Here is a 24,462-nt window from a genome sequence, read left to right as displayed (position 1 = left end):
GCCCCGCCTCTCCCCAGTGCCCCCGGCCCTTTAACTGGCCCCTTCCCGATGCCCACTGCCCAGGGGTCCAGGGCCAGGCCTGGGACCCCCCACCGTTTCCGGGGTTCAAGCCCCGCCCACCGCCCGTTCCCGGGGAGGGGGGGGTCCCTGTAACCTGCCCCCCTCCCCTGGGCCCGCCCCTGGTCTGCGGCCCCCTGCGCTACTGCTACGGGGCGAGCAGAGGGGGATGAAGGAAGCTGCTGGGCCCCGCCCCCCCAGCCTGCGCGCGCCCCCGCCCTCTCCCCTTCCCCCCAGCGCGCGACCCTCAGGAGATAGAGATTTAAATAAAATTTGAATAAATCCCCTTGCTCAAGCCCGAGGGTAGAAGGAAAGGATGGAAGGGGACAGGAAAAGGGGGAGGGGGCAATAGGCGTGCTTCAGCCCCCCTGGTCCCCCGGCCCCGCGCTGCTTCGGCCCGGGGCCCTGGCCGCCTCTCTCATCCCTCCTGAGCTCCTTCCTCCTTCCTCCTCTCTTCCCCCTCCCCTCCCCTCCCTCCTCCTTCCCTCCTCCTCCTCCTCTTTACTCCCTCCTTCTCCCAAAGGAACCCCGCCCCCTGCCCCCTCCTTCCCCTACCACCTCTTTACAGGACTAACATGCGCAGGGCACGATGGAAGAAGTAGTCCTGCGGGCGCTGGTGCTACCGTGGGAACAATAGGGTGCTGGGGTCAGCGGGAACTACAAACAAGATGGAGGAGGACGTGCCAAACAGGGAGTGGAGGATGCCGGGAGTTATAGTCCGGTTGCCCCAAGGCTCCGGGTTGCAGAGCGTAGAGGAGTGGGAACGATGACTACAAACAAGATGGCCTTCTGCCCCGGCCCGACCTCCTTCCCAGGCACTCATACGCCCTCCTGTCCACAACCCTCCGCGTGTGTGGTACCTGACGGGACTCGCAGTCCATCTGCTGCCTTCCCGCTGCCATTTCTACTCTTCAGGAACAATGGAAAGGTGAAAAGGAACGAGGACTACAATCAAGATGGCGGAAGAGGGGCGGACACCTGATTAGTAGTTCACCTTATGAGGTGCGATGGGAATAGTAGTTTCCTAACCTTCTAGAGTTCCTTAATAATGGCAGGACCAGGAGGATAAGGAGACTACCATGAAAATGGCAGGCAACCGAGCCTCTCGCGGTCGCCTCACTCTACCACCTTGGCACCTCAGCCGCCTGTAATACCGAAATTCCCCTCCTGTTGGCGCAAAGCTTGACGGGAGTTGCAGTCTTCCTGGCTCCTTCATATTATCTTCGACCAGACAATGGAAAGGGAAAGGGGCGGGGTCTACCAGCAAAGATGGCCACTGGAGGAAAGGGGCAACGGTGACCTGGGACTTATAGTTCATGCACTAAGGCTACTCCTTGTGGAAACAGGGAAAAGGACTACAATAAAGATGGCAGGCTAGCACATATTCTGCGCCAGTGCCTTCTGGGGGACGTAGTCCCTTCCTTAGCTCAACAGAGAAAGGACGTGCGCTATTGAAATGTGTATCACCACCGACAGTCCACGTTGAGAGTGGACGGAAATGGAGAGACTCTTTCCTTCTCTCCTCGCCACCCGCTTCTGACGACCTCCAGGGAAATGTAGTTTCATGCCTTGACTCACTAGTGGAGGGGAAGAATTTCTGTTGCCAGTGGATATCAATGCGGATGAGGGAGAAAAGACGTCCGAGAGATCCAGGAATCTATAACGTCTGCCTCCCCGTGTGGCGAGGACTTCATCTTTCAGGGGAAGGCTCTTAAAGGAAAGCAACAGTAATCAGTGTTGTGGCGACAAGGGAGGCGTGGTTCTTGCCGAAACTACTGTCACGCTGTTGTGCCTTGGAAAGCTTCGGCGCCTGACACCTGATGCTTGTTCCCCCAAACCTCAGAGAATCGGTAGCTTCCAAGTCGGGAGAGCTCCAGGGAAAAGGCTCTGGAGTCATACAACATCCCCACCTCTCCTTGGGAAGTCACCAAACCTCGATTTTTCTCATCTGAAAAATGGGGATAACGATACCTACCTCGAAGCAGAGTGTTATGACAATGTTCACGAAAATGCCCACCTTCAGGGCCTGACACAGGGCACGTGTTGGCAGTTCCTTTCTCGAGGGCCCTTCCAGCCCAGCTGTTTTGGGATCCCAGGTGTCCATCATGCCGGAAGGAGTTAGCTCCTGTGAGAAGAAAACTGTGCCAGGCTGTCTACCCTATCTTGAGCCGCACCCTCTCCTCCCCCGCCCCTCATCTGGGTCCTTCGGTGTCCACTACCGATTACTGCTGCTAGGGGGCGGCCATTCCCCGTTTGACTGAGGTCCAACAACCTGATCAGATTCCTCAACCTGAAGTTGTGGGCGCTGCCAACGCCCAACCAGTCTTGGAGACACCCCCGCCCCCTCGCCGCTCCCCCGCTCCCCCTCCCCGCTAGACACCTCAGCTGCCAAGGCAAATGGGCCTGCTTCCTACCACTGTACCTTCTTAGCTGCCTTCTTAATCTTCCTCTTCTGCCTGCAAAACTATTCACTTTCGACCCCTGTGGTTCTAGGGCCCTGCGGAAGACTTGGTGAGTATGATTTTTCTGGTAAGGAATTGAACACAGGCTGGCTGGTGAGATGTGAAGTCCTAAATTTGCAGGGACTGGCCTCAGGCTGAACTGAGAGGCTCCTTCTAGCTTGCAGTGTATTTAGGAAATCCTTGGCTCCTGTTTCCTCTTCCGCCTCACTGCTTTAGTTTGGCTTGCATGATTCCCCAGGGATTTTTCTGGAGCCAGTCCCTCTACCGATTAGGCTCTTCCCTTCCACCCTTCCCACCGCTGCACCCAGTTAACTTCATCTTTCAGGTTTGTGTCCCAAAAACCCTTCATGTGTATCATTCCCAGATGAGATTCATATGACTCTTCCCCTAGATACAAGCTTTATGAAGTCTTGTCTCTTATGTGCTTTCAGCATCTCATTTGATCTTCCTAATAATCCTGTTTATGATCACATTTTATAGATGAGGAAACTGGGAATGACTGAGTGATAAAGCTAGGATTCAGAGCTTCTCTGGGGGTCTGTCTAGGGGTAAAGAATTCGCCTGCTAATGCAAGAGATCCGGGTTTGAACCCTGGTCTGGGAAGATCCCACATAATGCAGAGAAACAAAACCTGAGCACCACAGCTACCGAGCCCAGGACCTAGAGTCAGTGCTCCCTACCAACACAAGCTACCCCAAGGAGAAGCCTGCACACCCCAAACAAAGAGTACCCCGTGCCACAACTGGAGAAAGCCTGAATGCAGCAATAAAAACCCAGCACAGCCAAAAATAAATAATACATAAATGGATGAAGTTTAGAAAGGAATATAGAATTAAAAAGAAAAATAATTAGTATCATAAAATAATTTTTTATAAAAAAGCTAGGATTCCCAAGGCCTCAGAGCCCACCTTCAGAACTATAGCATCTGCCAGTTGATCATGTCCATCCTCTGTGTGTTAAGTTTGGCAGAACAACCACACATTTCTTTCACTTGGAATCCAGCAGTACTGAGTCTGCATTCTTTGTTTCCTTGAACAAGAAACAGCTGGTGCAGAACTGTGGCTTCCCCTTTGGGATAAGACAAGTACTCGCTAGATCCACACAGTACCCATCCAGCTTGCTTCAGTCCTAGCAGAAGCACTACTGGCCCCACCTCATTAACTTAGACTCGGACATAAGCCTACTGAAGGTCAAGGCCATTTCTCACACTCTAGAGAGCACCTCAGGGACAGATGGTGTGCCTGCACCCCTTGCTGGCTGGATAGAGAGATGGCTGAGTGTGACTGCATACAGAGATAGAGGAGAACTTTTGCTTTTCACTTTATAACCTACTCTGCAGATTGACAGTTTTACCATGAACAGACATTATTTGTATATACTTTAAACAGGTTTCCCCAGTAGCTCATTGGTAAAGAATCTCCCTGTAATGCAGGAGACAGGAGTTCAACCCCTGGTTGGGGAAGATCTGCTGGAGGAGGGCATGACAACCCACTCCAGTATTCCTGCCTAGAGAATCCAATGCAATGAGGAGCCTGGCAGGCTACAGTCCATGTGGCCGCAAAGAGTCGGACACGACTGAAACGACTGAGCAGGCCTACTTAAAATATGAGTTGCAAATACTATAACCCATCCACGTTGACATTAAAATATAAAAACAACAGTCAGACCTTCTCAGCCATAAGTGAACTCCAGGTTTACAGCACCCACACATCTCTTTTCATTTGCACAAAAATTTTCTGTCTTCTGTCCACCTTATTTACACATTTTGTCTGAGAACCATCAGAAAGATGGTTCATGGCCCTCGGTGGTGGTGGTTTCCTATATGAGGGGCTGGGGCTGCAGACCACATTCAGAAAGAGGAGCACCATTCAGTCTCCCAGGGGGGAAGCTACTGGAAAGGGATGGAGGGCTCCTGCCGGCTCTCAGAACTACCCACAACCTTGGATTGAGCTCACTGAATTCAGGAGTGGGAGCAGCCCATTGATCTTGAGGTTCCTTTTCAACAGTGGGTACTCTTCCGGAAGATCCAGATCTTTCCTGCATTTGTGTAGAAGGTCATAGCTTCTGTATCAGTCAGAGCAGGTGAAGTTATGCTGCAGTAACAAAGAACACCCAAGTTTGGGTGGCTTACAGCAACTAAGGTCTGTTTCGGGCTCATGCTGTGTGTCTAGGGTTGGTCAGTGGGGAGAGGTCTGCCCATTCTAGTACCCAGGGATTAAGGCCAAGAGTCTCCATCTGGATATGAGCGTCCATAATCACCATCCAATCACTGATGAATAGAGAGAGAAGGACTTGGTGAAACATGGTCTGGTTTCTATAGCTTCTGCCCAGAAGTGACACAGCACAGTTGTGCTCACATAGTATTGACTACTCCAGGCTGCTGCTAAGTCGCTTCAGTCGTGTCCGACCCTGTGCTACCCTATAGACGGCAGCCCACCAGGCTCCCCCATCCCTGGGATTCTCCAGGCAAGAACACTGGAGTGGGTTGCCATTTCCTTCTCCAATAGCCTTCCGTAATTTCAAAGCGGGCAGAGACAGGAACTCTTCCTACTTTCTGCCTGGAAGGAAAAGAACTAGAATGCCTGTGAGTGCATGCTAAGTCACTTCAGTCATGTCCGACTCTTTGCAACTCTCTGGCCTGTAGCCCGCCAGACTCCTCTGTCCATGGGATTCTCCAGGCAAGAATGGATAATGGGGTTGCTATGTCCTCCTCCAGGGGATCTTCCCTACCCAGGGTTCAAATCCACATCTCTTACATCCCCTATATTGGTAGTTGGATTCTTGACCACTAGCACTCCCTGGCAATGCCTGTAAACAGCCCTAATGACAAACACAGATTTCTGTGGCTCCTAGTGAAGGGACAGCCGTCACATAGAGGATTATCTGGGCAAGCGCCCTCTATAAGACATGCACTGAGGCAGCTCCTTTGTTGGTCACATGGGACACTACACAGAAAGCAGAGAGGAGGTCTGGTGGTCCATTGGTTAAGAATCGGCCTTCCAATGCAGGTGAAGTGGTTGGATTGGGGAACTAAGATCCCACATGCCACAGGGCAACTAATTTGCACTCCAACTACTGAGCCCATGTGCTTTAGCTAGAGAGAAGCCTGTTCATTGCAATGAAAGCGCCTGCGTGTCGCAACTAAGACCCAAAGTAGCCAAATAAATAAATTAAAAAAAAAAAAGCAGAGAGGAGATTAATTTACACTGAAATATGGTGGTCAAGTGAACAGAAAATGCCTCTGTAAGAGGTTGACAGTCACCCCTGCAATTAGTAATCGCTGAAAACAAGGCTCCACAGAAGTTTCCAGGGTCTGGTTAATGAAAGTTCCGGAAGTAACACACCCAATCGTGGGTGTGGCTTCTAATGGTCACAAAACCCTTCAGTAGAGCTCATTGTCCAGTGTCCCTGGAGAGTCTGATGGCAACAGTAGCTGAGTTTCTACTGTCAGTGGGTGTTGCCAGTATACACGTTTCCCAGACCTCTCCAAATTTATCACATAGATACGATCACATTTCTTTTTAGAGTTGTGCCCTTCTAATGGGGCTTCCCAGATGGCACTAGTGGTAAAGAACCCACCTGCCAATCCAGGAGACGGAGGGCGCTCATGTTCCATCTATGGGTGGGGAAAATTCCCTGGAGAAGGGCAGGGCAATCCACTCCAGTATTTTTGCCTGGAGAATCCCATGGACAGAGGATCCTGGTGGCCTGCAGTCCATAGGGTCACAACGAGTCTGCCTCTACTGAAACAACTTAGCATGGACTGAAGCAACTCAGCACACACGCATGCCCCCTTCTGATTGGGAGCTGGGATGGATACTGTGTATTCCTGCAGCAGGACCTTTGAACATTGCAAAAGTTGTGGAGCACAGGCTCTAGGGCTCATGGGCTTCAGCAGTTGGGTCACTCAGTCTCAGTAGCCCTTTAACATGTGGGATCTTCCTGGGGCAGGGATTGAACCCATGTCCCCTGCATCGGCAGAGAGCTTCTTAACCACTTGACCACCAAGGAAGTTCCCTTTTTAACCCTTTCAAATATTGAACCAGACAAATGACTGGATTACCTTTGCAAAGAAACTCCACACAGTTATTAAGAAATGATCTTAAAAATCTTCTGTAAAATTTGGTTGAGGACCACCACCACTACATCACATAAATGGACATTACGCACCTCTTGTGTGTCCAACCCTATGCTAGGCAGCTGTGCTGTGCTGTGCTTAGTTGCTCAGTCATGTCCAAGTCTTTGAGACCCCATGGAGTGTAGCCCGCCAGGCTCCTCTGCCGGTGGAGATTCTCCAGTCAAAATACTGGAGTGGGTTGCTGTTTCCTCCTCTGGGGCATCTTCCCAACCTAGGGATCGAACCCAGGTCTCCCGAATCGCAGGCCAGGTCTTTACTGTCTGAGCCACCAGGGAAGCCCCATGCTAGGCAGCTATGATGCAAAATTCTTGACCTAATCCAGAGTGAGCTGGGAGCCTCAGGCTTTTGTCCATTTAGCGATGAGCATTTGAGATTTAGTCTTCCAAAAATCTAGGCTCTGTAAGACCGTGGCCTCCTGCACAATACTGTATTCTTCCAATTACCTGTATTCTTCCAAATTCTTCCAAATATTCTTCTTTCAGAGCTCCATGGAAAACTGAATCCTCATGTAATTCTTCCAGCAGCTGCTACTAGGCCTCCTGCCTTCCTTCCCTTCCTGGAATGTGCTTACCTTCACCCCACCCCAGGCCCAGAGTGCCTGGGTGCTAAGTCACTTCAGTCGTGTCAGACCCTTTGCGACCCTATGGACTGTAGCCCACCAGGCTCCTCTGTCTATAGGATTTTGCAGGCAAGAATACTGGAGTGGGTTGCCATGCCCTCCTCCAGGGGATCTTCTCCTCCCAAGGATGGAATCCACATCTCATATCTCCTGCATTGGCAGGCGGGTTCTTTACCACTAGCGCCATCTGGGAAGCCCAGGGCAGCCCCCTAAACTCTTAACTGGTCATACAAGGATATTAGGAAGCCTGAGGGCTTAGATCTCAGCTGCCTAAAGCTCTCTCTTCCATTAAGATGATCTGAATTCCACTTGATTGGTTAAGCAAGGGTCAGTCCAGCTCTTACATGTATATAGAACTACTGGAAAAACCATAGCTTTGACTATAGGGACTTTAGTCAGCAAAGTGATGTCTTTCCTTTTTAATATGCTGTCTAGGTTTGTCATAGTTTTCCTTCCAAGGAACAAGCATCTTTTAATTTCATGGCTGCAGTCACCACCATCCCCAGTGATTTTGGAACCCAAGAAGATAAAATTTGTCACTGCTCCCACTTTTTCCCTTTCTACAAGTGATGAGACTGGATGCCGTGATCTTAGTGTTTTGAATGTTGAGTTTTAAGCCAGCTTTTTTTCCTCTTTCACCCTCATCAAGAGGCTCTTTGCTGCTGCTGCTGCTGCTAAGTCACTTCAGTCGTGCCTGACCCTCAGCGACCCCATGGACTGTGACCTTCCAGGCTCCTCCATCCATGGGATTTTCCAGGCAAGAGTATTAGAGTGGGGTGCCATTGCCTTCTCTGAAGAGTCTCTTTAGTTCCTCTTCCTTTTTCTGCCAGTAGGGTGGTTTTATCTGCTTCTCTGAGGTTTGTGATAGTTCTCCTGGCAATATTGATTCCAGCTTGTGGGTCATCCAGCCTGCATTTTGCATGATGTACTCTGCACAAAGTTACATAAACAGAGTAACAGTATATGGCCTTGTTGTGGTCCTTTTCCAATTTTGAACCAGTCGGTTGTTCCTTATCAATAAGGAACAGCCTCATACAGGTTGCTCAGGAAACAGGTAAGTTGGTCTGGTATTCCCATCTCTAAGAATTTTCCATGGTTTGCTGTAATCCACACAGTCAAAGGCTTTCCAGTAATCAATGAAGCAGAAATAGATGTTTTTTCTGGAATTCCTTTGCTTTCTCTATGATCCAGCTAATGTTGGCAATTGGATCTCTGGTTCCTCTGCCTTTTCTAAACCCAGCTTATACATCTGGAAGTTCTCAGTTCATATACCGCTGAAGCCTAGCTTGAGGGATTTTGAGCATAACTTTGCTAGCATATGAAATGAGCGTAATTGTGCTATAATCTGAAAATTCTTTGGCACTGCCCTTCTTTGGGATGGGAATGGAAAACTGACCTTTTCCAGTCCTGAGGCCATTGCTGAGTTTTCCAAATTTGCTGACATATTGAGTACAGCACTTTAACAGCATCATCTTTTAGGATGTTAAATAGCTCCAGCTAGAATTCTGTCACCTCTGCTAGCTTTGTTCATAGGCATGCTTCCTAAGGCCCACTTGACTTCAGGCTCCAGGATGTCTGGCTCTAGGTTAGTGACCACACCATCCTGGTTACCCAGGTCATTAAGACCTTTTTTGTAGTTTGTCTGTATATTCTAGCCATCTGGTCTTTATCTCTTCTGCTTCTGTTAGGTCCTTACTGTTTCTGTCCTTTCTCGTGCCCATCTTTGCATGAAATGTTCCCCTGATCTCTCCAGTTTTCTTGAAGAGATCTCTAGTCTTTCCCATTCTATTGTTTTCTGATTTCTTTGCATTGTTCATTTGAGAAGGCCTTCTTATCTCTCTTTAGTGTTCTCTGGAACTCTGCACTCAGTTGGGTATATCTTTCCTTCTCTTCTCCCTTGCTTTTCACCTCTTTTCTTTCCTCAGCTATTTGTAAAGCCTCCTCAGAGAAGCATTTTGCCTTCTTGCATTTCTTTTTCTTTGGGATGGTTTTGGTCACGGCCTCTTGTACAATGTTACAAACCTCTGTCCATAGTTCTTCAGGCAGTCTGTCTACCGGATCTAATTCCTTGAATCTATTCGTCACCTCCACTGTATAATCACTGAGAGCTCAGTTAGTAAAGAATCTGTCTGCAATACAGGAGACCCCGGTTCGATTCCTGGGTCGGGAAGATCTACTGGAGTAGGGATAGGCTACCCACTCCAGTATTCTTGGTTTCCCTTGTGGCTCAGCTGGTAAAGAATCCACCTGCAATGCTGGAAACCTGGGTTCGATCCCTGCGATGAGAAGATACCCTGGAGAAGGGAAAAGCTACCTATTCCAGTATTATTCCATGGACCTTATAGTCTATGGGGTCTCATAGAGTCGAACACATTGAGCAACTTTCACTTTCACTGTATAATCATAAGGGATTTGATTTAGGTCACATTTGAATTTCCTAATGGTTTCCCCTACTTTCTTTAATTTAAGCCTGAAGTTTGCAACAAGGAGCCAATCATCTGAGCCACAGTCAGCTCCAGGACTTGTTTTTACTAACTGTATAGAGAGCTTCTCCATTTTTGGCTGAGAAGATTACACTCGATCTGATTTCAGTGTTGACCATCTGGTGATGTCCATGTGTAGAGTTGTCTCTTGTGTTGTTGGAAGAGAGTGTTTGCTATGACCAGTGTCCTGACAAAAGTCTGTTAGCTGTTGCCCTGCTTCATTTTGTATTCCAAGGCCAAACTTGCCTGTTACTCCAGATATCTTTTGACTTCCTATTTTGCATTCCAATACCCCATGATGGAAAGGACATCTTTACATCTGGTTTTGTTTTTTTTTTTTCCTTTGGTGTCAGTCCTAGAAAATCCTGTGGGTGTCTATAGAACAGTCAACTTCAGCTTCTTCGGCATTAGTGGTTGGCGAATGTTTAGTAAGTCGCTTCAGTCGTGTCCAACTCTTTTTGACCCTATGGACTGCAACCTACTGGACTCCTCTGTCCATGGGATTCTCCAGGCAAGAATACTGGAGTGGGTTGCTGTGCCTTCCTCCAGGGGATCTTCCCGACCCAGGGATCAAATCCACATCTGTTAAGTCTCCTGCATTGGGAGGTGGGTTCATTACCACTAGCGGCTCCTTAGGACCTATGGAATGTCTGAGTGGGAATCAAGAATCTATATTTGTAAGAGTAACCCAGGGGATTCTTTTTTCCACTGAAATCTAGAATGAGACTCAGTGTGGAGATCTGGCCTTACCTCGGTGCAGGGCCCTGTGGGGCTCCTGGACACAAGGTCTTTGTGTCCTCCCTTTTTTGTTGTTTAAGATATTTATTTATTTGGCTGCACTGGGTTGAAGCATGTGGGATCTATTCCCTGACAAGGGATCAAACCCGGGCCCCTGCTTGGGACCATGTGGTCCCAGCCACTGGACCATGAGGGAAGTCTCCTCCTGCATTGCTTTGATTATAGGAAACAACGTTCATTCAGGCTCCATGGCCTTCCCTGAGTTCTAATGGGCAGATTCAAGCAGTTGTTCACTGGGGAAGGGCAGGGATGCAAAACCAGGGAGAAGCCAAGAAAAGTAAGAGTAGCCTTGGAGTAAGAGCCTGATTCCCCATCAAGGGATGCACACAATATCTTTGAGCTATTTTGCAGATACCAAAACCCCCTCTGGGTGGGAGAATTTGATGGTTAACAATGGTATGCTGCCCACAAGCATGTAGACACCTGACCAGTTGGACCTTAAGTTTGAGACCATGAACCCCTACTTACCTCCCCACCAACCCATCAGAAGAATGTTCACTCTATTTATGTACGGCTAATACAGTGTCATAAAAAATAAAAGAAAAAAGAAGAATGTTATGAGTTGATCATGCCCTCTCTGAACAATTGCTATAAAACTTATAACTATCTTCCCCAAACGGGGGACAGATGTTTTTAAGGGCATGAACCCACTTTGCCTGGCAAAGCAATAAAGCGCTTTTCTACTTTACCCAAAACTCTGTCTCTGAGATTTTATTTGGCACTGGTTACAAATTGAGCTTTCGTCTCTAGTTTTGGAGCATTGTGTAACATCACTTCTTAGAAACTCCATTTTCTCACCTGGATGAGATGATTCTTACTGTATTTTTTAAATGGTGAGTATTGATTTATGGCTGTGAGAGCACAGTTGCTCCTCAGCATGTGGAATCTTCCCGGACTAGGGATGAACCCAAGTCCCCTGCACTGACAGGCAGATTCTTCTCCACTGCACCACCAGGGAAGTCCCCTCCTCTTTATTTTATTTTTTCTTGGTACACTAAGTTCTTTACATTTTTATATATTAATCCCAGTTGATATATGATTTTCAAACTTTCTCCTTCCTTTCCATAGGCTGTCTTTTCATTTTGTTAATTGGTCCTTCTGCTGTGCAGAAGCTTTTGAGTTTGATGTAGTCCATGACGGAAATTCTGCATCAAGTGACTGGGGATCACCTGAATGCTAAACGTATTCCTGCTGTCCCCCATTACACAGCCCTGGTCCTACTTCCTGTTTTGACCATAGTCTGTTACCCTCTGCCCATCCATATTGTTAGGGGAAGCACACCAACTGAAATCGCCTACCCTACCCAGACACCATAGTGACCATTTGCGTGAGTTATTTTACAATAAGAAGTCCTAGAAAGGAAGATGGAACTAACAAGCCACCACCACCCGGAAGAGTTCAGGAAAGGTCAGAAGGAGATGCCATGTATTCTACCACCTCCCAGGATCCTTCTTACTGGCATCCATCTTGGCTGAGCCACGCGTGCACCACCAGGAAGGATGCTTTGCACTGGCATTTCTCTTTGCCTGAAGAGGTAGGAGTGAAGATTTGCTCAAAAAGGGCTTAAGATTGGAGTCAGAGGCTCTGGCTTGAATTCCTGTTTATTTGTTCTGAATGGGCCTCATGATGGAACCTGCTGGATGACATAGGGTCACGATTGAGCATCCTGGTGGACAGACAGAACAGATCACTTGGGAGCACTGTTTTCAAAATCTCAGCTCTCTGTGCACCAAAGCCAAACAGAAATATGGAGACAGAGTGATGGAGGAGGAAGAAAGTGCGGCTTTATAGTCGTGCCACGCACAGCAGGTTAGTGACTCAAGAACTGTGCTCCACCTCCTCCCTGGTGAGTAGGGAAAGGGTACATAGTCAGGCAGGTGTCTGTGATAAGGATCAAGGCAGTAACAGTCTTGTATTTGTTCTCCTGCAGTTTCCACAGGATGGGAACAAGATCAGGGTGTGTGCAGGGTCCTAGAAGCTCTGTCTCTCATCTTAATAAGCCTCTGCCTCACCTGCTGCTTCTGCTTTGATTAACAGCTGTTCTGCCCTTTGGGCTTCCCTCATAGCTCAGTTGGTTAAGAATCCACCTGCAATGCAGGAGACCCTGTTTCAATTCCCGGGTCGGGAAGATCCCCTGGAGAAAGGATAGGATATCCCCTCCAGTATTCTTGGGCTTCCCTGATGGCTCAGCTGGTAAAGAATCCTCGTGCAATGTGGGAGACCTGGTTTCGATCCCTGGGTTGTGAAGATTGCCTGGAGAAGGGAAAGGCTACCCACTCCAGTATTCTGGCCTGGAGAATTCCATGGACTGTGTATACTTCATGGGGTTGAAAAGAGTCGGACACGACTGAGTGACTTTCACTTACTTACTTACTCTGCACATTGGAACTCAGAGAAGGTCGTGGAGGCTGCAGGCCTGCCTACAAGGAAAGGTGGACAAAAAAGCCTCTGCACCCTGGAGTCCCACAGGGCCTTGCTTGGTATTAGCATTAGTGTGGTTGGTTGGGATTGGGCTCCAAGCCTGAGACAGCGGGACACTGAGGCTTTTGCCATTGGTTGGAGGCATTACGGTGAAGGCAAGGAGCTCAAACCAGTCAAACCTAAAGGATATCAGTCCTGAATATTCATTGGAAGGACTGATGCTGAAGCTGAAACTCCAATACTTTGGCCACCTGATGGTAAGAACTGATTCATTGGAAAAGACTGTGATGCTGAGAAAGATTGAAGGCAGGAGGAGAAGGGGATGATACAGGATGAGATGGTTGGATGGCATCACCAACTCAATGGACATGAATTTGAGCAAGCTCTGGGAGGTGGTGATGGACAGGGAAGCCTGGGGTGCTGCAGTCCATAGGGTCACAAAGAGTCGGACACAGCTGAGTGACTGACCTGAACTGGAGGCATTACGAACCACTGCAGCAACTCTTGAGGCGCTCTGGAGGGGGTCTCATAGCAGAGGTCGGGGCACTTGGTGGGTGAAGTCAGTGAGACCCTAAGACGCCAAGACAATTTTTCTTGTCTTCAGATGAGGAAACAAACTCAGGCTCAGAGAGGTTTAAGTAACTTGCCTAAACTAGAGATGGACAAAGGGAGGATTTTTACCCAAGTGGGAAAGAAAAGTGAGTGCTAGTCGCTCAGTCGTATCAGACTCTTTGTGACCCCATGGACTGTAGCCCTCCCGGCTCCACTGTCCACGGAGTTCTCCAGGCAAGAATACTGGGACGGGTTGCCATGCCCTCCTGAAGGGGATCTTCCCCACTCAGGGACTGTGGACTCTGAAATTGCTAGGATTTCCCAAGCATCATCTTCCGGTGAGGCTGAAACAGAGATGGAGATATGTGGGCTATGAGGCAGGGCAGGATGAGGCGGTAGAGCTTCTGACATCTGCCAAGACAAATGCCTTGGAAAAATGGAACTGGGCCTGGGATAGGGGTGGATTGCTTCAGTTGTGAAGGGCCCCTGAAGGGTCTAGAGAGAAATGAAGTCCCAAGAGGAGGAGGAGATGTTGGGGTTGGGTCAGGGTGAGCCTGCCCTCTGGGGTGAGGCTCGGCCAAAGGTATGCTGCTCACATGTGAACAGTACAAGACCGTGAGTCTGGCTCCCTCCTCCCCTCCTGTCCTCCTCTTCTTCTTCCTCCTCCTCCTCCACTACTTGGCCTGGCCCACGCCCCAGTGCACCCACTCAATGGGCCTAGTCTAATCCTCTGACATCACAGCCTGCCCAACACAGGCCCTCCCTGGCAGCCTTGACAGGGCCCAGGCTGAGACCCAATTTAGGATCTCCCACCTCAGAACTTATCTCTTCACTCAAGGCAGCTCACAGTTAAGATTGGGGACACCCTAAAGTCAGTCCCAAACTGGTGGGGTAGGAGCCTACGATCTGTCCTGGCCTTGCTATGTGACTCCAGGTAAGTAGCTGCCCCTCTCTGGACCTCAGTTTTTTAATCTAAATCTCCTCTACCCTCAGTTAATCACATCAACCTGTTTTGGCTTCCTCTCAGCCCCTTGTCGCTTTAGGAAATTTTTTTTTATGAGCTCACATGTTGGTTGTTGGGGGACCACTGGACTGTGTGGCCCTTATTATTCACCCCAGTGCCAACTCAGAAGAGGGGCTCCACCGACAGCTGCTGACTAAGGGTCTACACGGGAGAATGAAGGAACAGATGTAGCTCTGCCTTATGATGGGGGCTCTGGACATGACTGTGTGTTCATAAGCGCGGACGCATGTGCACTCCTGTGTCTGACACTCCCTGGCAGGGTGTGTGCTGTAACACAGTAGTGGGCATGTCCACTAGGGTGTCAGCTCCACAAGGGCAGGGATTTGTGTCTGACTTGTTCCCTGCTCTATCCACTCTACCTGGAACAGGGACAAGCACATGGCTAGAGTCAATACTTCCTTGACTGTGAAAACATATGAAAGTGAATACACATATCTGGTGTGGGTCCACGTGCCAACCTGTGCATAGAGTACAGTATAGTGTTAGTCACTCGGTCATGTCTGACTCTGAGATCCCACGGACTGTCACCCATCAGGCTCCTCTGTCCTTGGAATTTCCAGGCAAGAATACTGGAGTGGGTAGCCATTCTCTTCTCCAGGGGATCTTCCCCACCCAGGGATCGAACCTGAGTCTCCTACACTGCAGGCAGATTCTTTACCATCTGAGCCACCAGGGAAGCCCAAGACATGTACATGGTGATGCCCAAAGCTCAGCTTCTCTGGACACTGGTGCCAGATCAAACCTCAGGGACAAAGATGGGGCTGAAGTCGAAAAGGAGAGCTTTATTGCTTTCCCAAAGGAGAGCTTTATTGCTTTCCCAGGCAAAGGGGGATACAGCGGGCTTATGCTCTCATAACCATGTCCCCCCTGGGGAAGATACTGAGAAGTTTTCTAGTAAAAGAGGATGGGATCAGCTCGTGAACATTTTCCTGATGTTCGGTGGTGTCAGGTAGAAATTAACGTATTCAACCTTCAGGACCAACTGGTCAGGGGTCTACATGTTTGAGGGAAGCATACAAAAATTTCTCCCACCCAGAGGGGGTTTCTGTACCTGACAAATGCCTCAAAGATATTCTTGTGTATCTCATGTTCAGGAATGAGCACCTTGCACCAAGGCTGCTCTTGATTTTATTTCTCCCTGGTTTTGCAATCCCTCCCGTCCTTAATTAACAGCTAATTAACAGCTGCCCATATCAAGTCCGGGAAGATCACGGAGGCTGAATGAAGGCTGCTACCTGCAATATCAAAGAAATGGATGGTGGGTGGGTGCTTCCCTGGTGGCTCAGTGGTAAAGAATCCACCTGCCAATGTGGGAGACACGGGTTTACTTCTTCATCTGGGAAGATCCCACACGACTCAGAGCAACTAAGTCTGTGTGCGATAACTACTGAGCCCTCACTCTAGAGCCCGTGCTCTAGAGGAACAAGAGAAGCCACCAAAATGAGAGGCCTGTGCCCTGCAACGAAGAGTAGCCCCACTCGCCGCAACTAGAGAAAAAGCGCACACAGCCACAAAGATCCAGCACAGACAAAATAAATAAATAAATTTATATTATCAATAAAATATTAAAAGCTCTTCAAAAAAAAAAAGAAATGAAGGACATAAAGGCCTTCAGACAAGGAGCCCCACAGAGCCCTGCGTGGGATCACAAGCCCCCGGGTCTAAGGGTGTGGGTGATGTTGCTTACACACCACCCCCCTGTCCCTTTTCCAAACTCCTCCAGAGCCAGGGCCCAATGCCTGGGTCCTGATGGGTCAGAGCAGGGGGCCGCCTCCTCGCAGGAAACTGGATCCCAGGACGTGCAGATTGCCAGGGAGCAGGGCGGCCTCCTTGTCTCCCCCATCCCCCGATAATCCCCTTCCTGACTGGCTCCCTTTCTCCCAGGAACCGGATTAAAGTCAGATTTGGGGGGCTGTAGGGGACTAGGGTGTCTCTTCAATGCCCCCTTCCCTAGTTGTCCCCTGCCTCAGGGGCTTCTGTACCTGCCCCCACAACCCCAAGGTATGAATTTCCCTCACTCATGGGTGGCCCGAGTATATACTTGGCTCAGACCCAAGTATAAAGCCACCTGAGGGACAAGAGGACAGGTGTCGCAGAACCACCGAGAGACTGCAGAGAGGAAGGATCCAGGAGAGACCAGGGGTTATCATCTGTTGGGTGAGTGAGGGAGACAGGGCGCCAGGGTCCTGAGGCGAGGACGGAGGGGGTACTGCCTGTGCCCTCTGGTCCATCTGACTCAGGTACCTGGCTGCTCTTGTATCTGCTGGGAACCTCCAAAACCTTACACACAGAAGACTTCATTCATCATTCAAGACATACTTCTGGACTGCCTATTAGGTGTTATGTAGGAGAATCCCAGGGACAGAGGAGCCTGTTGGGCTGCCGTCTCTGGGGTCCCACAGAGTCGGACAGGACTGATGCGACTTAGCAGCAGCAGCAGCAGCAGTAGTCTAAGTGGGCTTCCCAGGTGGCGCTAGTGATAAAGAACCTACCTGCAAAGCGGGAAACAAGACCTGGGTTTGATCTGTGAATTGGAAAGATCCCCTGGAGGAGGGCATAGCAAGCCACTCCAGTATTCTTACCTGGAGAATCTCATGAACAGAGGCTCCTGCTGGGCTACAGTCCACGGGATAGGCAAGAGTTGGACACAACTGAAGTGACTAAGCACACACTCACAGGAGTCTAAGTATTGGGGTTATTGTTGCTGTTTAGTTGCTAAGTCATGTCCAGCTCTTTTGGGACCCCATGGACTGTAGCCCTCCAGGGCCCTCTGTCCATGGTATTCCCAGAGAAGAATACTGGAGTGGGTTGCCATTTCTTTCTCCAGGTGAAATTCCCTACTCAGGGATCAGACCCAGGTTTCCCGCATTAGCAGATTCTTTACCACTGAGCTGTCAGGGAAACCCAAGCACTGGGGACATGGCAGTGAAGTAACAGACAAAAAATGAGATTTTTTTCTGCAGACAGACAGTCCATGTGATCATAATTATCATGCCACTGTGACTTCCCAGGTAGCGCTAGTGGTAAAGAATCTCCCTGGCAATGTAGAAGACATGAGACATGGATTCGATCCCTGGGTTGGAATAACCCCTGGAGAAGGAAATGGCAACCCACTCCAATATTCTTGCCTGGAAACTTCCATGGACAGAGGAGCCTGGCGGGCTACAGTCCATGGGGTCGCAAAGACTTGGACACGACTGAGCACCCACACAGATGTGACAGAATTTGAATACACTGATCCAAGTTTGTTGAATGAATGAATGAACAGGGCTTCACCTAAGGCCTTCCCTTAAGTTCTGAACTTCTGGGAGTTCAGGAATGTAGACAGGGAAGCTAAGGAAGCCATCCTGGTCTGCCTCTCATCTACATCACTGCTGGTGACCTTACTTTTTTTGTTTTCTTTTTTAATTTGGCTACACCAGGGCTTAGTTGGGGCAGGTAGGATCTAGTTCCCTGACCAGGGATTGAACCTGAGTGCCCTGCATTGGCAGTGCGGAGTCTTAGGCCTTGGTCCCCCAGGGATGTCCCCAGAGGAGCTTTTGAGTTGAGCCCTGAAGAATCAGAAGGAGAAGCCCTGGGTGGATTTGGAAGATGGTGCTGGCAAGGCTCAGGAAGGGCAAAGTCTGAGTAGCGGATGCTGTGGAAAAGAGGGGCCAGGGCTTGTAGCCCACTGTGAGGACTTTCATAATCACTGTGTTAGGTGGGAGCCATGGGAAGGTTTGGACAAAGGAGGGATCTAGCTGGACTTGAAGAGCTTCCAGGGGGCACAGGTTGGAGGCAGAGACAGCAGCGGGGAGAGAAATAGCTTCTAGATACATCTTTTACTTCTTTATGGCTGTGCTGGGTCTTTGTTGCTGTGCTCAAGCTTTCTCTAGTTGCAGTGAGTGGGGGATACTGTTGAGCTGAGATGCGTGGACTTCTCATTGCAGTGGTTGCTCCTGTTGCAGGCTCCAGGCACACAGGCTTCAGTACTTGTGGCTCCCGGTTTCTAGGGCACAGGCTCAGTATTGTGAAGGGCTTAACGGTTGCTCCATGGTGTGTGTGGGATCTTCCCAGACCAGGGATCAAGCATGTGTCTTCTGCATTGGCAGGTGGACACTTTACCGCTGATCCAGCAGGGAAATCCATGCTTTAAAATTTTGTATTGAAAATATCAGATAGGAACTGGGCGATGAGCACAAGTCCTAAGTATATAGCTCAGTGAGCTTTCAGAGTCTAGGTAACTTGTCACGAGTGCTCGGATGCCGAAACACAGACCCAGGGAGTTCCCTGGTGGTCTGGTGCTTAGGATTCTGGGTTTTCACTGCCCAGGTTCAATCCCTGGTCAGGGAGCTGAGATCCTGTAAGCTTCACAGTATGACCAGAAACAAACACAAAAACACACAGACCTTGTGGCCACCTTTTCAGGACAGAGCCACAGGATTTAGTGTGTGTTGAACATAGGAAGAAGGAGAGAATAAGGAATCCAGGAGGATCCCGTGACTTTGACGGGAGCACTTGCAAGAATGGACATGCACTTTTCTGAGATGGGGAGGACCAGGGAAGGAGAATAGGGCAGCTAGAGCTGAGCAGTGTTTATTTTGATTTGAGATGCTCATTAACCCCCAGGGAAAATGTCAAGTGGGAAGTTGAATACTTGGGTCTGGAAGTCAGGGGAATTTTTTCTTTCTTTTTAACAGTTATTTATATAAAATTGCATTTAGAAAGAAAAAATAAACATTTATCTTCTTTGGTTGTGCTGGTTCTTAGTCATGGCAGCATGCAAATGCTCAATTGTGGCCTGTGGGATTAGTTCCCTGACCAGGGATTGAACCCGGGGCCTCCTGCTTGGGAGCTCAGAGTCTTTAGTCACTGGATCATCGGAGAAGTCCCAGGGGAATATTCTGGGCTAGAAATAATCTGCTTACAGGGTGATTCTGCCCTGAGTGGCACACACATGACCACTGTAAGGCTCAAGGGCTGTATCCATATGAGGGGCTGTTATGATGAATGAGTGAATCAGCAGGGGAGGTCAGGGACTTGGTGCTGACCTCTGATTTCTCCTGCCAGCCCCCTTCTGCCTGCTGGCCCTGCTGCTGCCCCCTCTCAGTTTGGGAGCCCCCATGTCCACAGCTGAGTCTGTCAATCAAGCCTATAACCTGGCGCTCGACATGCAGAGGCACATTTCCACCCTGCTGCAGACTTACGTGAGTGACGGGGCATGAGCAGGGGTGAGGGGAGGCAGCTGTCACCCTCCTGGCCCAGCCCTGGGGAAGGGAGGCAGAACAAGGCTGGAAGGAGGTTCCTCCATGGGTCCTGGGGTACAGGGGCTCTGCCAGCTAGAGACACGCCCACAGGAATGATGTCACTCATGGCTGGGTGACCTTGGGCAGGTCATTCCTTCACTCTGTCTTAGCTTCCTCATCTGCCAAATGGGATGTTTGTCGTGCCTTGGCTGACCTCTCAGGACTGTCAGAAGCCCCTAGGGGAAGTCTTTTACAGGCTCATGAGTCTGTCCATGACCACTTCTGCCCTTGTGTTCGTGAGCCTACGCCATGCTGGGAGATTCAGCCTCATTATCTTACTGGCTCCTCAGATAGCTCTAAGAGGCAGAATTATGACCCATTTTTACAGATAAGAGAACTGAGAGGGCTTTTTTAGATTTTTAAAAACTTTTTTATGGAGTATTACTCAGCCATTAAAAAGAATACATTTGAATCAGTTCTAATGAGGTGGATGAAACTGGAGCCTATTATACAGAGTGAAGTAAGCCAGAAGGACAAACACCAATACAGTATACTAACGCATATATATGGAATTTAGAAAGATGGTAATGGTAACCCTGTATACGAGACAGCAAAAGAGACACTGATGTATAGAACAGGCTTATGGACTCTGTGGGAGAGGGAGAGGGTGGCAAGATTTGGGAGAATGGCATTGAAACATGTGAAATGTCATGTATGAAACGAGATGCCAGTCCAGGTTCAATGCACGATGCTGGATGCTTGGGACTGGTGCACTGGGACACCCAGAGGGATGGTATGGGGAGGGAGGAGGGAGGAGGGTTCAGGATGGATTTTCTTTTAAAAATTTAGAAAGAAAAAGAAAGAATTAAAAAAAAAAAACAACAGTCATTTTAGCTCACATGTTTTGACACTGCTATATTTTTGAGACACACACACATATATCTATATATTTATATATATATATCTACCTGATCTAAAAAAAAAAAAAAAACTTTTTTATATTTTTATAATTGTATTTATTTTTGGCTGTGCTGGATCTTTGTTAGTTCGGCTCACCTCTAGTTTTGGAGAAGGAAATGCCAACCTATTCCAGTACTCTTGCCTGGAAAATCCCATGGACAGAAGAGCCTGTTACGCTACAGCCCATGGGGTCGCAAAGAGTCGGACAGGACTGAGCGACTTCACTCACTTGTACACAACCGAGTGACTGAACTGAACTGAACTGAGACTCTATTACATCCTGTAGTGGGAAGCATTTTATTACGCTTGTGCAAGCCATCAGGGTTATGTTTCAGTCACAGTGACTGATAGGCTAACTTCAAAACAATGGCATCAGGAACCTTTCTAGTCTTCCTTTGCTATGTGTTTAGGATAGGAAATTTTCTAAATTGTCCTTTGACCTGGTTGAAAATAAAATGTAGTTAAAATCAAAAATGAAAAATAAAACATCCTGAAGATGTTAAAAAAAAAAAAAAGGAAATGGCAACCCACTCCAATATTCTTGCCTGGAGAATCCCATGGACAGAGGAGCCTGGCGGGCCATGGTTCATGGGGTCGAAAAGAGTCAGACACGAACGGAATGACTCAGCACTGAACGCTTCTCTAGTTTTCCCGGGTGGCGGCTCCTCTCTAGTTGTGGTGTGCAGGCTTCTCATTGCGGCGGCTTCCTTCGTTGCTGAGCACAGGCTCTAGGGCTTGCAAAGCTTCAGTACTTCGGGCATGTGGGCTCAGTAGTTGCCACTCCCTGGCTCTAGAGCACAGGCTCAGTAGTTGTGGCGCACGGGCTTAATTGATCTAGGACATGTGGCATCTTCCTGGATCAGGAACCCGTGTCTCCTGCGTTGTGTAGGAGGATTCTTATCCACTGAGCCACCAGGCAAGGCCTCTTTCTGATTTTTTGATGTGGACCATTTGTAAAGTCCTTACTGAGTTTGTTACCATACTGCTTCTGTTTTATCCTTTGATTTTTTTGGCTGGGAGGCATGTGAGATCTTAGCTCTTCAACCAGGGATTGAACCCACACCCCCTGCATTGCAGGGCAGAGTCTTAACCACTGGACCATGAGGGAAAGGCCAGAATCTGAGCTCTAGAGGGTGAATAATTTACCTGAGGTCACAAAACTGTCTGGAAGTTCAAAGCAGCAGCCTGCTGGCTGGGTCTTACCCACAGATGTTTTGTTTAGGCCGTGTGATGCTTGTTCAAATTTTGAACCTGAAAACCTGTCAAAAACAGGCACAGGGGTCCTGTTGGCCTCCAGTCACTGTGCCCCAGCCGCACCCCATCTGCTTCTTCTCTAGGTGACGGGATCCACCTGGCCCCTGCAAGCCCTGGAATTTGTGACTCTTCCACTGTACTATATTCTAGGTCCATGTGAAGTTACCGAACCTAGTTTCTTGTTTTCTTCTGTAAAACCTAGTTTCTTTCTCTGGGGCTGTGCTGGGTCTTTGGGGCTGTCACAGGCTTTCTGTAATTTTGGGAGCAGGGGCTCCTCTGCTTTGCGGTGCTTGGGCTTCTCATTGTGGTGGCTTCTACTGTCATGAAGCACGGGCTCTAGGAGTCAGGGCTCAGGAGTTGTGGTCCCCAGGCTTAGTGGCCCCAGGGCATGGGGGATCTTTCTGAGCAGGGATCAAAGCACGTCCCCTGCTTTGGCAGGCAGATTCTTAACCACTGAACCACCAGGGAAGTTCCTGCCTCTATTTTCTAGTCTCATATCTGCCACTAACCTCTGGGTAGCTTTGAGGACCCTGAGTTTCCCCATTTGTAAAATGGGGATGTAGGACTAGGTGATCTATCAAGTACAGAATTTATCAGTGTGCACTAAAATTCTGTGGGTCTAGGTTTGTGGAGGTGAGAAATTTAATGGAGAAGGCATTAACTGAATAATATTATAATTTAATCCAATATTAATAATTGCATATTAATGATTATTTACAAGTGAACAAATATTAAGCCCTGAAGAATGTGAATAAAAAGGAAATACAGCTTTAACCATATTGTCAATAATATATTTAGCTTGCAAATACGGTAATAAGTAACATCATCATAGTGTTCATGATATTAATACAAAGATGTCACTAGTGAATGATATTAACACCCTAGTCATATGCCAAGTGTTAAGCGCTTTATGTCTATTACATCTTATCATCTTCACCATTACAGCGCCATGTGGGAATTACTGAAGCTGTGATTCAAAGTTGCACATGTTGTATGTGGAGGAGGCTGAGTTGAAGCCTAAGAGAACTGGGGCTCTTGTGCTAGAACATTTCATCAACTCCCTGAGGCAGGGAATGGCAACTCCCCCTAGGAAGAGGCCAGTCTCGTGGAAGGCAGATGTGAATTCAGGGGCACCCTAGGGCAGCGTTTGGGTCCCCTCACTCTCATCTGTCTCTGTCTCTTGCGCAGCTCCAAGACCAAGGCCGTCCCTTTAGTAATCCCCGCTTCTCATCCCCCACACTCTCGCTCGAAACCCTGCCTTCAACCGACATGCCCTTCGAGATCTGGCATGGCCTGGAAGATGGAGTACGTCTGAGCCTCACCCAGGAGGCCTTCTGGTCCTTCAGCCAGCACTTCCGGATTGCGATGGTTGACCAGCATATCCTCCACCATGGCGATTCCATCGTGGAGGATCAGCTTTGGGAAGCAAGACTCAAGGCCAAAGGCCTAGCGGGCAACTTGGCTGCCATCATGACTTCTCTGGGCCTGCCCAGCCCCGCAGCAAACACCCCCCTCGGTCCTGTCCCCTTAGGGGACTCGGCCTACCACAAGAAGTGTCGAGGGTATGTAATAATCCGGGACTACAGCTTTTGGACAGACCGAGCTGTGACTTTCTTGGGTGAGCTCAAGGCTAAATACTCTCAATAGAGGAGGTGGGACTTCCTGTTAGGGCTGCAACCCTTTCCCTTTCACAGCTGATTCTTTCCTGTTTTGTTTTTCTCACCAGGGATTCTTTTCTGCATTGCTTCTTGGCTAGAAAGAGACACATGTTGTCTAGCAGGGCTTGTGTACCACGTATCTCGGAACATTTCCTGGGGACCAGGCCTCTAGTCCTTATGCCTGGGCCTCCCTGCCCAGGTCCTGTGGCCTCCCTTCCAGATCTGGGTGGGACTCCATGGACAGCATCTCATGAAATCCCATTCCAGTGGTACTGGTGGCTCACTTCCTGGGTGGAAAGAAATAACACCTCTTTGAAGAGGCTTCACTTACAGTCCATGGGGTCACAAAGAGTCGGATGTGACTGAATGATGAACGCTTTTCACTTTCACTTCCCACTCTACAGAGGGAGTACAGTTGGTCCCCTTCCTGTCATTTAGGGGAGGTCCAGGGACTGCCTTCTTGTCTCTATCGACCTCACTTCCTGTATGAAGATATGGACTTTCTGAGCAACCAGGCCTCCCTTTTTTCTGGAGGTCACTTCCTGCTCTAGACTACCTCTCTGACTGTGTCCACTGCTCCAACTTCCCATCTTACAGTGCTTACTCCTATTCAATGGATGTGTGAGTCTTGAAAAGCTAAGGACCCGAGTCACATCTGTTTCTTGCTCAGGACATATCCACTTCGGGATGACAGATGGCATCCCTGGCCTGGGGCTCTCCTGAAGCTCCTATATATAGTGTGGCTTTTGCGGATGGCTGGGGGGACCAGGTCATACCCCAGGATCTTTTTCTCCTTAAATGTGTTTCCCTA

The 24,462-nt window shown here is 48.9% G+C and overlaps 1 protein-coding gene across 1 annotated transcript; it reads left to right on the top strand.

The window, feature by feature from the left end:
* The first annotated feature begins 646 nt into the window (after nt 1-646).
* On the top strand, nt 647-24,374 carry CTF2 (cardiotrophin 2). The gene is made up of 4 exons (XM_015460396.3): nt 647-681; nt 19,644-19,740; nt 23,182-23,611; nt 24,322-24,374. Exons 1-4 carry the CDS (start codon nt 647-649, stop codon nt 24,372-24,374), a joined length of 615 nt encoding a protein of 204 aa, XP_015315882.3.
* The last annotated feature ends 88 nt before the right edge of the window (nt 24,375-24,462 follow it).

Source organism: Bos taurus, chromosome 25, assembly GCF_002263795.3.
Source record: "Bos taurus isolate L1 Dominette 01449 registration number 42190680 breed Hereford chromosome 25, ARS-UCD2.0, whole genome shotgun sequence".
Classification (NCBI taxonomy): Eukaryota; Metazoa; Chordata; class Mammalia; order Artiodactyla; family Bovidae; genus Bos; species Bos taurus.
This window is presented reverse-complemented; position numbering and strand designations above follow the sequence as displayed.

Excerpts from the sequence above, each read along its gene's own strand:
- CTF2 (XM_015460396.3), top strand. The coding sequence starts at position 647 with ATGGAAGAAGTAGTCCTGCGGGCGCTGGTGCTACC. Across the intron at positions 682-19,643 it reads CTGCGGGCGCTGGTGCTACC|TTTGGGAGCCCCCATGTCCA; the intron begins GTGGGAACAATA and ends GCCCCCTCTCAG. Across the intron at positions 23,612-24,321 it reads CCGAGCTGTGACTTTCTTGG|GACATATCCACTTCGGGATG; the intron begins GTGAGCTCAAGG and ends TTTCTTGCTCAG.